General features: G+C 38.9%; 1 protein-coding gene across 1 annotated transcript in view; it reads left to right on the top strand.

Annotated features, from left to right (window-relative positions):
* The window catches only part of LOC130844312 (phospholipid-transporting ATPase FetA-like), a 49,286-nt gene that overhangs the window by 17,820 nt on the left and 16,011 nt on the right, over positions 1-15,455 (top strand). Inside the window, exons 8-12 of the mRNA XM_057720619.1 lie at positions 1,274-1,482; positions 3,340-3,383; positions 9,960-10,125; positions 11,941-12,129; positions 12,845-12,960. Coding sequence (XP_057576602.1) covers positions 1,274-1,482; positions 3,340-3,383; positions 9,960-10,125; positions 11,941-12,129; positions 12,845-12,960 — 724 coding nt within the window. The remainder of the gene's footprint in view (positions 1-1,273; positions 1,483-3,339; positions 3,384-9,959; positions 10,126-11,940; positions 12,130-12,844; positions 12,961-15,455) is intronic.

Raw genomic sequence — 15,455 nt, 5'->3', positions numbered from 1 at the left:
AACATAGCCATGGAAACAGATACTTAAGTAAATAAATAAGGTACAATATAAAGAATGGTGTAATAGAAATGTATATGTGAATGCTATGGGAGCCTAGAAAAGGAATAGGTTGGTTCTGCCTGTGGAGTCTTAAGCATTGACAGAAAAAAGTAATCATCAAACTGATATTTGAGAAAAGAGTAGGCTTTACCAAGCAGAAAATAGGAAAAGAATATTACAAGCAGAAAGACCAGTATGTACAAAGCTTTGGAGGTTTTTAAAAGCTTGATCTGGCCATAGAACAGTGAGTAGCCTAGACTAAGGTGTTGGATGGTAATTTAGGATTAGGTTCAGGAGAGCCTTGACTGCCAGGCCAAGGAGTTTGGGTTTTATCCTAAAAGCAACACAGATCTTTCTAAGGAAAGAAATAATAGGTATGGTGAAGGAAGGGAGGGGTCAAGACTCAACACATGAGGACTAATAAAGTCAGTAATGTGGGCCTGAGCCTTTCCTCCCTCACCTCAAACAAAAAATCCATGTTGCTCAATGCAGCTGTCTCAGACAGGGATTACTAACGAAGCAATCTAAACTACCACAAATTAAGTACGAATGATGATAGGAAGAAAGCCACTTAAAAGTCTTCCGTGTTTTAAAATGAATATACTTGTTAACCATAAAGAATCTATAATGCATGTTATTTGGAACAGAAGAGGAATGTGAGGAACACAATTGGGAACCTTCAGATAAAATGAAGAGGAGGCTGTTTTAGGAAAAAGCTACCCCATAGGCAGGCTGAGTCTGCCTAGAAATTTATCAGAGGGTCAGCTCCTGTAAGCTGTTTGTGAGTCTCACAGATCTGTTCCCTTCCTCTTCTGAAACAAAGAAGCGCTGTTTCAAGTCTCAAGTTATTCTCTCTTCCACACTAATAAGTTTACATCACAGCAGCAATAACCCTCTAATTAAGCCTAGGCTACCTTTTATAAATTAGCTCTTAACTCTGTCAGATCTTGCATTATTGCAGAATTTCAAAAATTTTGGAAGAAAGAGTGTAAAGGGAGCATGTCTCAGCAAAGTGAGTCAGTACATCTGGTAATCAAGTAAAGCCTTGAGTGATAGTCAAAGTCAGAATTACAATGCTTTGGCTAGTACAAAGGGTGCTCCAAGATCGTAGATTCCCAAGGAAGATATTCTGATTTTCATTTCTACCACAGGACTGGTAAGAAGGAAACTAGGATGATAAATTTGCTTGCCCTGCTTTGACCCAGGACCCTTTCTTTTCTTGCTTTCTCCTTAGTGTTGAGATAATAAGATTGGGTAACAGTTTCTATATCAACTGGGATCGGAAGATGTTTTATGAACTAAAGAACACACCAGCACAGGCTCGTACCACCACCCTTAATGAGGAGCTTGGCCAGGTCAAATACGTATTCTCCGACAAAACAGGGACCCTGACTCAGAACATCATGATTTTCAACAAGTGTTCTATTAATGGGACATTCTATGGTATGCTTATCTTTCTGCTTTCTCTGAGTTTTGGGGAAATTTTACTTTGCAGATTGTTCTCTAGAATAATCTATCTCTAAATCTATATGCCTCTAAATTCACATTTACTTCTTATTCTCACAACTTGTTCTGTTCACTAAGCCAGTATCACCTAGCCCATTCAGTTCTAACCAAAAGCATTTATTTAGCACCTTATCGATGTTGGACATGTGTTGGACGTTGAAAATATGAAGATGTATAAGACTTAATCTCTGTCCTCAAGGAATTCCCAATGTCTTGGGAATGTTAGTTACTCTCACATTAAATCAGATGGTGTAACCAGCATATTACTGGAGCAGCTATTCTCTTGATTCCCCCTCAGACCAATAAACTGTCTAGAAAGAAGCCATCAAAGGGTAATTCAGAGTTTGATCAGTGTCTCTCATGCCCAGTTATTCACTTATTTCCTGCCTTAGGCATAAGCTTGTTTTTGTGATAGTGCTAAGTCCTTATATTTGTGAGCATTCATGCCCACTGCACTAACGAGCTAAGGAAGGGAATCTCATCTAAAAAGACAGAGCACATGGGGTGTTCTTCTGGGATGAAGAAAAAACTTTGAAACTAGAAAGATGTGGTAGTTGCAAAACATTGTGAATGCACTAAATGCCCCTGAATTGTACACTTTAAAATGGTTAATTGCCTGTTATATGACTTTCATCTCAATTAGAAAATTTAAAAATTAAATTTAAAAAATAAAAAAATTAAAGTTAAATTTTTAAAAAAAGCTAGAGGACTAATATTTTCTATTACCCCTGCCAAACAAGTTATCACATGTATAAACTCTGAAAGTTTCTTTTTGGATGACTGATTTGGGTGAGGATCTTCATTTTCTTACTCATTGTAAGACCTGACCATACACCGGCTAAGGTTGAAAAGGGTGAGTGTCTTCTCCCCGCATTCTGTCTGTGCTGTCTACTGGCCAGAAATCCTAAACACTCCAGCACTACTTTCACACCTCTTCTAGGTAACTTTTCTGATTGAAGGGCTTCCTGAGGTACTAAGTCTCTCGTAGATGACTAGCCTCCAGCCTCACCTCACTCACACTTAAGGAGAAGAATTGCACCCCGAGCATCATTATTCCACCATTGGCTTGGGGAAAGGAGCTCATAGAGCACTGAGAGCTAGGTGGCCTGAGGGGATTCTAGGAGCTTAACTGCAAGTCTAGGATGATAGAATCAGAAGAGAGAAGCTTTTAAAAATCCTCCTTTTAAATTACCATATGACCCAGTAACTCCACTCCTAGGTATATACCAAAAAAAGAAAAGGAGAAGAAAACAGGGATTCAAACAGATAGATGTATGCCAGTGTTCACTGCAGCATCAATCACAATGGCCCAAAGGTAGAAACAACCCATGTGTCCATCAGCAGATGACACGGTAAACTGATTGAGGTATATCCATGTAATGGAAGACTGGGACATAAAAAGTAATGAAGTTCTGACCCATGCTGCAATATGGATGATTCTTGAAAATATTATGCTAAGTGAAATAAGTCAGACGCAATAGGAAGTATCATTCTACGTATATGAAATATCTAGAACAGGCAAATTCATAGTGACCGAAAGCAGATTAGAGGTTACCAGGGGCTGGGAATAGGGAAGAGCAAGGAGTTTCTGTTTCGAATGCTGAAAAGGTTTAGGTAATATATAGTGGCGATTGTTGCACAACATTGTGAATGATATTAATGCCACTGAATTGTTCACTAAAAAATGGTTAAAATGAAAAATTTTGTGTTATACATATTTTACCGCAATAAAAAAAAATGTAAACCCTTCCGTAAAACCCTTGCCAAGTGTGTGTTCTGTTTACTTGCCGACAGGTGATGTCTATGACAAGAATGGACAGAGGATGGAAATCTCGGAGGTGAGTGATTACAGCTCCCTGTGAAATGCGTGAGGGAGCTGAGTGAGGCTGCCCTGCACAGCAGCATCTTTAACACAGATTGGGACTCCCTTAGCCCCTGAAATGTTACAGCTGTTATTGGCCCCATCATATCAAGAAGTATTATATAAATGAACTCTGTTTATTTGAGGGGATTTGGGTTTGTGTTTTTAAATGAAAATAGCTTATTATAAGACGGTGATTATATATATGATTATATATAAATAATATATAAAATTTTTTAAAGTAAGGAATATCTGAAGAAACCAGCAAAGGGATGAATCCTTGAGCTCATAAATATGATCTAGGACAGCAAATGAATAGTGGTTTAAGATACTTTTTTGGAAGACATTACATTACTTGAGAATAAATTCTAGTTCTACATATGAATATTATTTGTTTTCTAAGTAGTGCTATTAAAATTTCTTTTAAACACAAATTAATTAATTTTAAAATGAAATTACCTTTGTTTTTCTCTGTTTAAAAAATAATCTGTGCTCATAAAAAAAATTTCAAACAATATAGAAATGTATGAGGAAGAAAATTAAAATTATTCAGTCCCACTTAGATAACCAATGTAAAATTTGGGAATATTATCCTTTCAGATGCTTTTCATATGTATATATACATACATATTCATCTAGGTCTAGTAGGTAGGTAGCTAAGTAGGAAGGAAGGAAGGATGGATGGATCATAGCATGCATGCTATTTTCAGCCTCCTTTTATTTACTTGACACTATGTTGTGGCCCTCCTTCCATGTCAGTATATTTACATCTATGTCATCATTTTGAATGACTGTCGTATCCATTTATATTGATGTAGCTTAATTGATTTAGCCAATCCCCTATTTTTATTCTGCTGTCTTTTGCTATTATAAAGAGCATTATGGTAAGCATCCAGGTACATACATTTTTGTCTCCTCTTCTGATAATTATTTCCTTAGTATAAATTCCTATAAGTAAAATTAGTTGGTCAAAGGGTGGCTAAATTTTTCTTGCATTTAATAGTGCCATATTGCCCTCTGGATAGACTGCATCAGTTTATAATTCTACCAAAAATATATGAGAATTCCTCTTTTCCCATACTGTATCCTTGTCAGTACTGGTATTAATATTTTAATCGTTAGAAACAATTGGCGAAAATGATATCTCATTTAATTTACCTTTATTTGATTGCTAATCAGGTTGAATCATTTTATGTGCTTATTTCCCTTCCTCTTCCCAATCACTTTATTGCCCATTTATACTTTTTTTTGTGAATTGCCTGTTCATATCCTTTGTCCTTTTTTTTCTTATTTCAAAGGTCTCTTTATATAGTAAAAATACCAGATTTTCCTTTGTCTGGCACATATATTACAGTTTTTTTTTTTCCATTTTTGTCTTTTGGCTTTCGTTTATAATTTTTTGTTTAGTAGTTTTTAATTTATGTAATTAATTCTATCAGTCTTTTTCCTTTCTAGCGTCAGGATTTATGACATACTTAATAGTCCTAACGCACAAGATTGTAAAAATATTTTCCTTTTCATTCTTCCTGTCTCTAGCTGGTTCATTTTCACTGTTATATCCAGTATTGGATCTCAGCTTTTGTTTATGCATTTGATTTTAAGCAACCCTTCATAGGGCTTCTTCCATTACATTCAGGGCACTACTCTCTCTATCCCTTTCCTACCAGAACAAATTCCAAACCCTTAGCAACTTGACTTACGTACTAAACAGGCAACTCCAGCTCCCAACTACTGCCTCACCTTTATCCATCCAGAGAGATTGGAAATGGGAAATAAAATCAGTATTTGCCTTAAATCCTCTTCCGGGGACTCTGCTAATGACCTTGGCAATATAAACAAAGTTATAGCTTCTAGGGAGTAAATTGTTACGCTGGAGTTTCCTTTCTCTTCCTCTTCCTTTCGCTACCAATTGACCATAACACATTTTCCTCTGGATCACTGGAATCTCTGTTCTCTTGCAAAGAACTCACAGACTTATCTTTTTGTAAAAATGCTTTCTTCTCTCTACCTTGATTGAAAGATGACTTTCCCTGACAACATCCCTTTCCCTCCATCTCTCACATCCCACATACCAAAACCCCAAAGGTATTGTCCTCATTATCCTTTGCCGCTTTTAAAGTATTACTTTTTCTCCCTCATAAATCTTTCTTCCTGTGATGCTTATATTCCTTTCTCTTCTTGACATTTACAAATCTCTGGTTTCTCCACTTCATTCACTAAGGACTTTTAAACTTAGCTCATGTTTTCCCTATCTACCCAACCCCTGCTTTTATCTTGGGTGATATTGGCTTATTTATGGCTGATCTAGAAACATAGATGCTTTCAGATATCTAAAAGAATATGTCTTTCAAATGACTTCTTGGACTCAAAAAAATCTATATCATCCATTTCTATGTTATCATGTCACCCAGAATTGAACTACTCTGAAATTATAAACTCCCTTGTCATAATCTCTGATCGCAAACCTTATTTCTCCAGTTCTCTTGCTACTTGACTCCTAGTATACCTGCTTTCTTATCATGAGAAGATTTATAAACTCTCTGTTCTCCTTTTTCTTCAGTCTATCAATCCCTTGTGACTTTACTTCCTTTCCTATCTTGCCCCCCATCTGTACCCAACATCATCAGCATCTTCAATACCTTACTGGTTCTCCCCTTTTTCCCCTCTCTGATCACCCAACAAATTTCAACTTTGAATTAATCAAGCCATCTACGCTTCTTTGTTTCTAATCTCAAAGTGCCAAGCACTTTTTGGAGATCACAAAACCACTACATATTCAGAGACTCCAGCCTCTTCTTGGCTTCCAGTGCCACTTGGATAATTTTTTAATCTATTTATGGTCAACTTAATTCTTAATTCTCCATATTAGCTATTCCAAAATTCACCACTCTTGGGCCTTCTACCACATCCCACTCCCTTCTCCCCAGTATGTAGCAGATGATATTGTTTTCTACTTTGCTGAGAAAAATCCAAACTGTCAGCTAAATACCCTTTTCTGTACAAATATCAGAACCTACGTTTACCTTCTCTCCTTCAGTCTCAAAAAAAGGTATAATTTTCTTTCAATACTAATCTCTTCATATATTCTGATTCCATGCCTTTCTACTTCTTCAGGAACCTCAGCCAATCCTGTATTCTCTCCTAATATCTGAAACTTATTCCATTATATGATTCTTTCCCCTTAGCTCAAATCTCTCCTTTCTTAAAAACAAAACAAAACAAAACCCACTTAGTACAAGCCATGCACAAACACATGCACACAGAGAAGGGAAGAACTGTAAGTGCATATTGCTAAGTGAAAGAAGCCGATATGAAGAGGCTATGTCCTGTATGAGTCTAATTATATGACATTCTGGAAAAGGTAGGGGTTGCCAGGGGTTTGGGAGGGGTGGAGAGTAGAATGAAGACAGGAGATTTTTAGGGCAGTGAAACTATTCTGTGTGATACTGCCATAGTGGATTCATTACATTATGCACTGTACAAAGCAGAGTGAACCCTAATGTAAACCATGGACTTTAGTTAATAATAATGTATCAATATTAGTTCATCAATTATAACACATGTACCACACTAAGTAAGGTGAAAATAGGGGGAAATGTGGAGAGGAAAGAAGAAAGGAAATATATAGGAACTCTCTGTACTTTCTGCTCAATTTTTTGTAAACCTAAGATTGCTCTAAAAAATAGAGTATTAATTTAAAATAAAACAAATGGGTTAAAGTAACCCTTATCCTGTTAACCAGAAGTAACCACTACTAACAAGTGTTTATATCTTATTTTATTCATTTTTTAAAGCACTTACAACTTTTCCTTCATCCTGCATTATCCTCTGACTCCATCAGTCAGTCCAAAATATTGATTATCAACCATATGTCAGACTCTTAGTAAATGTTAAAGGTTCAAGGAAAACAAAAGAAATTTGTTCAAAGAGTTGGCAGACTAGAGGAAAAGTGTGTAAGGAAATAGATAATTACAGCAGTCAAACTCCTCACTTTTCATTCATACCTTGTTCAACCCTATGTAATTAGATTCTGTCCTATCCTGTCCACTGAAACTAGCCAAGGTCACTAATGACTACCTTGTTGTCAAGCCCTTATGTAACTTCTCTGCAGATTTTAACACTTAAACTCCACTTTTAAAAACTCTCTTGTCTCTTGGCTTCTGTTAAGTAACTCTCTTCTTGTTTTTTCTTCATGTCTGATTGTTTTTTCTCATCTTCTTGGCCATAGGTGCTGATGTTCCCCCGGGACTCTATTATTGTACCTCTTTTGCATCTTTATAGTCTCGTGTTTTTACTGACTTTACCGCTTACTTACTAATGACCTCCAAAACCATATATCCAAGAACCTTTTTTAGCTCCCTCCCGATCCATGACCAAGGCTAAAGATATCCCATAAAAACTATCTACAACTGTGTCACAGCATCTCAAAGAATTTCCTCAGTTGCCTCCTCTACCCTCCATTCTAAATTCATTTCCTCTCATCTGATATCCCCAGTTTCCATCCTTTTGTTTAGTATCTGAATTTGCCATTCAGTCTTATTCAACTGGGTGTTTGACTTTCAGTTTCAGAGTAGTTCATGAATACTGCCTCTCAGATTATGCTGTACTGCGCTCCAAGCCAGCCCTGCCTCAGTCCTGTACACAGCTAGGTCCAGTGTTCTCAAACATAACTTGTCTGGAAGGGGAGATTAGAAACTAGCTCAGATCTCTTACCTGAGCTTCAAAACTATGTATGCCTGCTTTCATTACTACCTGTATATCCTTCAGGTATTGCCAGGTCAGTCTGTCAAAAATCTCCTGCTGCTGGATATCCTGTTTCAGTAATGATCTTACCATCTATCCCAATTAGGAAATATAAAATTATTCTCAGCTGTTTCTCTCTTTCACTCGTCATATCCATGTCATATAATCCTATATTTTCAAACCATCCCCTTAATTTAATATTTATTGTCACTACTTCCTCATTTCTCTTGGGAATTACTGAATGGCCTTCTAACTGGTCTCCTTGCTTCTCATCTTGCTACTTCCAATATATTCTCCATGCTGCTACCAGAGGACTATCTGATCATATGACCTTCAGCAGAAAATTACTATGGTTCCCTGTTGCATACAAGATGGTAATGCAGGATCTGCTTTATATCTGCCTTTCCAACTTCTCTCTCATCACTCACCAGCTTCTAGTTTCAAAGAATGTACCGGTACAAGAGCCTAGATCTAGAAAAGCCCCAGAGGATACTATATAATGAATTATCTTAAATTACTGAACCCACAGACTTCCCAGAGCTCACAGGTCTGTGGTTGGCCAGGTCTAGAACTTGGCTCTGGACCTGACCATGCTTATCACTATCATGACAAAACTCCCTCTAGATGAGATATACAAAAGAGCCAGTATAGCCCGCTACAGACTTCCGTTTCCCCAACATAGCACCAAGCAGAACAGTTGTGTCTATACTTGACACATTGGAGCCCAGCCCAGGCAGCAACACAACTACAAAGAACTGGTAAAATATCCTTGAGAGTTCTTCTATGGGCTGGAGAAATTTATTAATAACACCACCCTCCAGAGTAGGCGTAAGAGAGTCTCAGGACCAAATTGAGCCAGAAAAGAATGTTTACCCAAGGTGGCTACCAGCAACCTACCTGAAAAGAAGAATGATAGTCAACATCTAAAGGGGCCAAGCTCATAACCAGGAAAATGGTAGTGAATATTAGGTCCTAAGATTGAGGCAAGGAAGGAATTGGGTATGCTGATGGGTTATGTACAATAGCTCAAAATTAAGTCTGAGAACAAGAAGTCTGGGGACTTCCCTGGTGGCGCAGTGAATAAGACTCTGTGCTCCCAAAGCAGGGGGCCCGGGTTCAATACCTTGTCAGGGAACTAGATCCCACATGCATGCCACAACTAGAGTTCACATGCCACAACTAAGGAGCCCGCCTGCCGCAACTGAGGAGCCTGCCTGCTGCAACTAAGACCTGGTGCAACCAAATAAATAAATAAATATTTAAAACAAAAACAAAAACAAAACAAGAAGTCTGTACTGAAGGCTTCTTGTTATACAGCCTTGCCTCTCTCTTGCAATATTGCTCTCTAGCCCCCTTGTGGGGTAAAATAGGAATAGTGTGACACAGTGATGTCACTGTACTAGCTCCCCAAATCAGGCAGAGGACAGCCAGAGACAAGACTTTTTCCAGAAACCATTTACTAATAGGGAACAATTACTCTCTCATATCCTTAGCTTTGATTTCTCATGGATTTGGAAGAATAGAGCCTGAAGATGGCCATTGATCATTCAGGATAGCTGCAGTAGAAAGAGGGCAAGAGGCCTGCCCTCAGCTTGTCTCCTGTGTGATGGATCTTTTCCAAGTGAATGGATGGTCCAGATCAGAGCTACAAAGGCCTTAGAAACCAGCACAGGGTCTCTTTCACTTATCTTGCTTTTCTTTTCCCATCCTCCTAAGAGTTCTCATTACATTCCAGAAATTGCCCCCCAGTCAACCTTCTGTAAAGTGTCAAGCTGCTGTTGAGAAGTTTGTTCTGGCTTGTGTATTCCAGAAAACAGAAAAGGTCGACTTCTCATACAACAAACTGGCTGATCCTAAGTTTTCGTTTTATGACAAAACTTTGGTGGAAGCAGTGAAGACGGGAGATCGCTGGGTACACTTGTTTTTCCTATCACTCTCATTGTGTCATACCGTCATACCAGAAGAGAAAGTGGAAGGTGAGAAGAGACCTGAGGCCTGATGGGCTGAGAATATGTCATAGAGTCTAGGCTGATTGGAAAAGGGGTGGTTTGATACCATTTGTAATGGCTTAATCTAAAGAACTTTCTAATAGGGAGAGTTGTCCAGCAATGGAATGAATAGTCAGGATAAGTAGTGAGCTCCTAGTCACTGAATATATTCAAATAGAAAACAACCTCTTGGTCTTAAAGAAGATTCAGTCATTGGATAGCGGTCAAACTTGGTGCTAGGGGGCTTCGGATCTTGAGACTCTGTAGTATTCTGTCACAGAGGTTATCTAATTTATTGCCAAGGTCAACCCCACTACCTCTGACAAGACTTCCTAAAGGGTGAGTTGAGTCATCCTCTTGTTGCTTCACAATTTAAAGGTATCCCCATATTTCTTTAGTAACCAAATATGACTACGTCATCCATGAATTTATCAAAATATTTTTAGAAATAATGAGAAATTACTGATTTTAAATTTAAAAGACTTTTTTCCTTAACAAACAAGAATTTAGGCAGCCAAGTAAATCACATGCTTTAAAGTCAATGTAGTCTTAATATAATACTACCATAAGTAACACCTTGTATTTGTACATCACTTTATAATTTTACAAGTTGCTTTCATTTATATTAAATGCTACAATCTTCACAACAGCCCTCTACAGAACAAGAAAAATGATCCTAGTTTTATAGTGAAGGAAGCTGAAGCTAAAAGAAATTGTGCTATATCACAGAAACTAACACATTATAAAGCAACTATACCCCAATTTAAAAAAAGAAAAAAAAATCAAGTGACTTGACTAAAATCCTATAGCTAAGAAAGGCATAAATGGGATGAGAACCCAAATTTCAAGTCTTTTGGCCCCATGAGTTCCCACCCTACCGCAAGCCTCTTCGGGTCTGACACTCCAACAAGTTGCTATTACTTGAAGCATATTTGGACATGTCTTTGTTTCCTGCCTTAAGTGACAAGGTAGGAAACACACAAGAAAATAATCTTATTATCCCATAGACACGTCTTATGTCTGACCTGAAATTATACTCTCCCACCTACCTTATTCACAACTATAAGATTCTGATGATGCATAACTATTTTTAAAAATTAAATAGACCTTTAAAAGAGAAATAATATAAGATATATCTCAGGTTATGGGGATTATTCTAAAAGAGGAGTTCCAGTAATATCAGATTGAAAGATTGATTCAACAGAGTAAGTCATCTAGCTTCCCAGGGTGAGAGTTTCAGAGATGACAGTACTCATTCATATATAAATTTTAACTGTTTACTAAACCATCAATCTTATCACCTTACAGCAGTGTTCATCAAAGTGCAGCCAATCTTATGCAGGAGCACTTTATGTAGGACCATCTGCATAAGACTCACTCAGGAGATTTGTTAAAATTGAATTTCCTGGGCCATCCTCCCAGATTTTGTGATTCTGGATTCAATAAGATTGGGTAGGGCCCAGGAATCTTCATTTTTAACAGTATCCTGAGTGATCTTTACCCACTGAAGTTGGAAAGCAGCTGCCTATGTTTTGTTTGTTTGTATATATGTTCCATGTCCCTCTGTAATACTAACTCAGGTCTATGAAATGAGTTGAAAATATTGGAAGGGAAAAAAAAAACAAAACTAAGCTGTTCTATGCAACCTGGCCTTTTAGGGCCAGACTTGTGAGGAAATTTTGAAGAAAAATGTCCCCTCCTGGGCTCCATCTTTATGTAAGCCACTTGGAGAAAATCTCACTTCTGAGTGGACTTCATCTGCATATCTCTATGGGCTCTGGCTGCTCTCTTCTCTCCTGCCAGGTGAGCTGGTTTACCAGGCTCAGTCCCCAGATGAAGGTGCCCTGGTCACTGCTGCCAGGAACTTTGGCTTTGTGTTCCGTTCCCGCACGTCTGAGACAATCATGGTAGTCGAAATGGGAGAAACCAGAATCTACCAACTGCTGGCTATTTTGGACTTCAACAATGTGCGCAAGAGGATGTCTGTTATTGGTGGGTGCCCCTCCTCGTTGGTCCTCTCCCCTTATTTGTCTTTCATGTACATTCACACATTGACTTTCTCTTCTATCTATACACAAATGTTTTCTCCCACCCAAGTGCCCTTTCACAGGCACTCTGCCTCAAATACAAATACAGAGCCATTCCCACTTTCTCATAATCCTTTATATTTTCTCATATACACATATATGAGCTTACTACCATGTGCTAAGGCCTTTATTTAGTGATCCTGGGTAGCGGCTTGTCAGAACCCTCAAAGCCAAGATAAGAACAGAGAACAAACCCATCAAGCCTGAACTTGGAATAAGAAATAGGGGCAGACAATATAGAGGAAATTCATACTATCTTGCTCTCAATTAGTTTGGGCCTCAGACTGAAGAGGAAGAAGGTCATTTTTCATCCTTGGTCCTTACTTGCTGTGGGCTTTGGTCTGGAACTTGGACTTGAGAAGCTAGATGTGATTCTGTCTCAGAGTCTTCCATCGGTGATATTGAACCCATGGAAAAACTGGTTCCAAAAGGTCCTCTCTCATTCTCACCAGCCCTCACCACATCACTTATCCTGTGTGACCACTCATTGAGTGCTAAGCCCCCAAAGGTATCAGAAACAAATGTCATGGGAACAGCCTCCTGCCATCCCTCAGTGGCCCAGGCAAGTTCTTGTAACAATAGACCTATATGGTTACTTTGCTTAATTTGCTTATCCTTAGTGAGGACACCTGAAGATCGCGTAATGTTATTCTGCAAGGGTGCAGACACGATCCTCTGTCAGCTACTTCATCCATCCTGTAGATCCCTCCGAGATGTGACCATGGAACATTTAGATGTAAGTGTTTAGGTTGCAGGGGAGGAAGCTGTGGGTGGCTCTGTGTCTCTAGATATGTGTCCATATATGTGTCCCCATGTCAGTGTGTTTCAGTATGGGGTAGATTGGTGTCTGTGTCTCTTTAATTGATCGAAGAATAAAAACTACCTCATTCTGTGGGATTCTCACTGATCATATTGCCACCTTCTGAATCAAGGAGTTGGATGACCCTGGATCCCAGCGGCATGATGAAGATTGTGTTGTGGGAGCATTTACGACAATCAGAACAGTTCACTCTATGATTCCTGGCTCCGGAGGTCCTGTGGTCAGATCTAGAATTTGCTTCAGAATAGGGCCTGCTGGTATGGGAGCCCCCACCCTACCAGCCACGTTGGGAACAGACTGCTTTTTAGGGGATGGAGCAGAAAGAACCAGGCCTGGGTTTTTTAGGGGACTGTTTGACACTGTCCACTGTTATTTACAGGATTAGAATCCCCACGGGTACCTACATTCCCCACCCCACTTCCACCCTCTAGAATTTGAGATGTATCAGAAAGAGTCGGCTGACATTAGAAAGGAAAACCAGATTCATGCTCGCTGAGGTTTCTACCCTTAAACCTGGATATAAAAGGGTTTGGAGAATAGGACAGGGGATGTGATGGGGAAGGAGCAAATCGGAAAAATATTTTTTTTAATTTATTTATTTTATTTATTTATTGGCTGCGTTGGGTCTTCATTGCTGCACACGGGCTTTCTCTAGTTGCTGTGAGTGGGGGCTACTCTTCATTGTGGTGCGCAGCCTCCTCATTGTAGTGGCTTCTCTTGTTGTGGAGCACGGGCCCTAGGTGCGTGGGCTTCAGTAGTTGTGGCACATGGGCTCAGTAGTTGTGGCTCACGGGCTTCGTTGCTCCGTGGCATGTGGAATCTTCCCAGGGCAGGGCTCGAACCCATGTCCCCTGCATTGGCAGGCGGATTCTTTACCACTGCGCCACCTAGGAAGTCCAGGAAAAATATTTTATAGAGGAAATAGATAGGTGGAAATGCTATTTTATTAGGCCATTTTGGGTTGGCCCTACATTAACACATAGTCAGAAGTCAGAGAACAAATGGCCAAAAAGCACATGAAGAGATGTTCAATGTCAGCCATCAGGGAAAAGTAAATCAAAATCACAAGATACTACTTCACACCCCTAGGATAGCTAAAATTGAAAAGATGACCAGAAAATAATGACTGTTGCCAAGGACATAGAGAAATCGTAACCTTCACACATTGCTAATGGGAATGTAAAATGATGCAGCCATTTTGGAAAACAGCCTGGCAGTTCCTGGAAAAGTTAAGCATAGAGTTGTCATATGACCCAGCAATTCCACTCCCAAGAGAAATGAAAAGTTATATTCACAGAAAAACGTGTGCACTGATGTTTATAGTAGCAGTATTCAAAGTAGCAAAAAAGTAGAAACAACCCAGATCCCCATCAATGGATGAATGGATGAATAAACTGTGATAAATCTGTACAGTAAATAATACTCAGTCACAAAAGGGAATGACACATAAATGCTGCAATGTGGATAAACCTTGAAAACATTATGCTAAGTGAAAGAAGCCAGTCACGAAAGGGCAATATTTTATCATTTCATTTATGTGAAATGTCCAGAATAGACAAATCTGTAGAACAGAAAGTAGATCAGTGGCTACCAGGGGCTAGAAGAAAAGGAGATGGAAATGACTGCTGATGGGTATGGGGTTTCTTTTGGAGGTGATGAAAATGTTTGGGAATAAGATAGTAGTGGTGGTTGCACAACTTTATGAATATATATATATATTTTAAACCCATTTAATCATATACTTTAAGAAGGTGGATTTTATGGTACATACATTATATCTCAAGTTTTTGAAAAAGTCATTGAAGTGTCCCACATAGGACAACTCTTATGTCTTATACTGATTTCCTGAGGCCACAGTTTTGTTATTTTGGGGGGGTGTGTGTGTGTGTGTGTGTGTGTGTGTGTGTGTTTTATGAGCTACTCTGAAAACTTATCTTTTAACCTTCCAGAACACATGAATTAGAGTATCTTTTCAGCAAGCATTTCCACAGACTGGCTTCAAAGAGGGGTCATAAAACTATTTCAGATCTTTTTACCTGCTACCAACCTTAACAGATACCCATAGTGGAGCCTAATACACTACCGTTTATTAACCACTGAGGATACACCTGCAAGAGTCAAATTCCAGAAACCCACTCATGCAGAAGCACAGCTCCAAACCCTCTAAGACAGGAATCCAGCAGACAGGTCACACAAACACAAGCAGCAGTCAGGATTTGGCCCAAGGGCCCCAGTTTGCCCACCATAAGAGAAGAAAAAAAAAAAACATACGAGTAAGGGATAAGTAAATAATGTTAACACAGGCTGCTAAAGTATTTGTTGAGTGGATTAAGAATCTGTCAGTGTATTGTTAAGCTTGCCAAGTCCTCTTATCAGTATCCCATTCAAAATCAGTTTCTGCCATATCTCTT

The sequence above is a fragment of the Hippopotamus amphibius genome, chromosome 2, assembly GCF_030028045.1.
Source record: "Hippopotamus amphibius kiboko isolate mHipAmp2 chromosome 2, mHipAmp2.hap2, whole genome shotgun sequence".
NCBI lineage: Eukaryota > Metazoa > Chordata > Mammalia > Artiodactyla > Hippopotamidae > Hippopotamus > Hippopotamus amphibius.
This window is presented reverse-complemented; position numbering and strand designations above follow the sequence as displayed.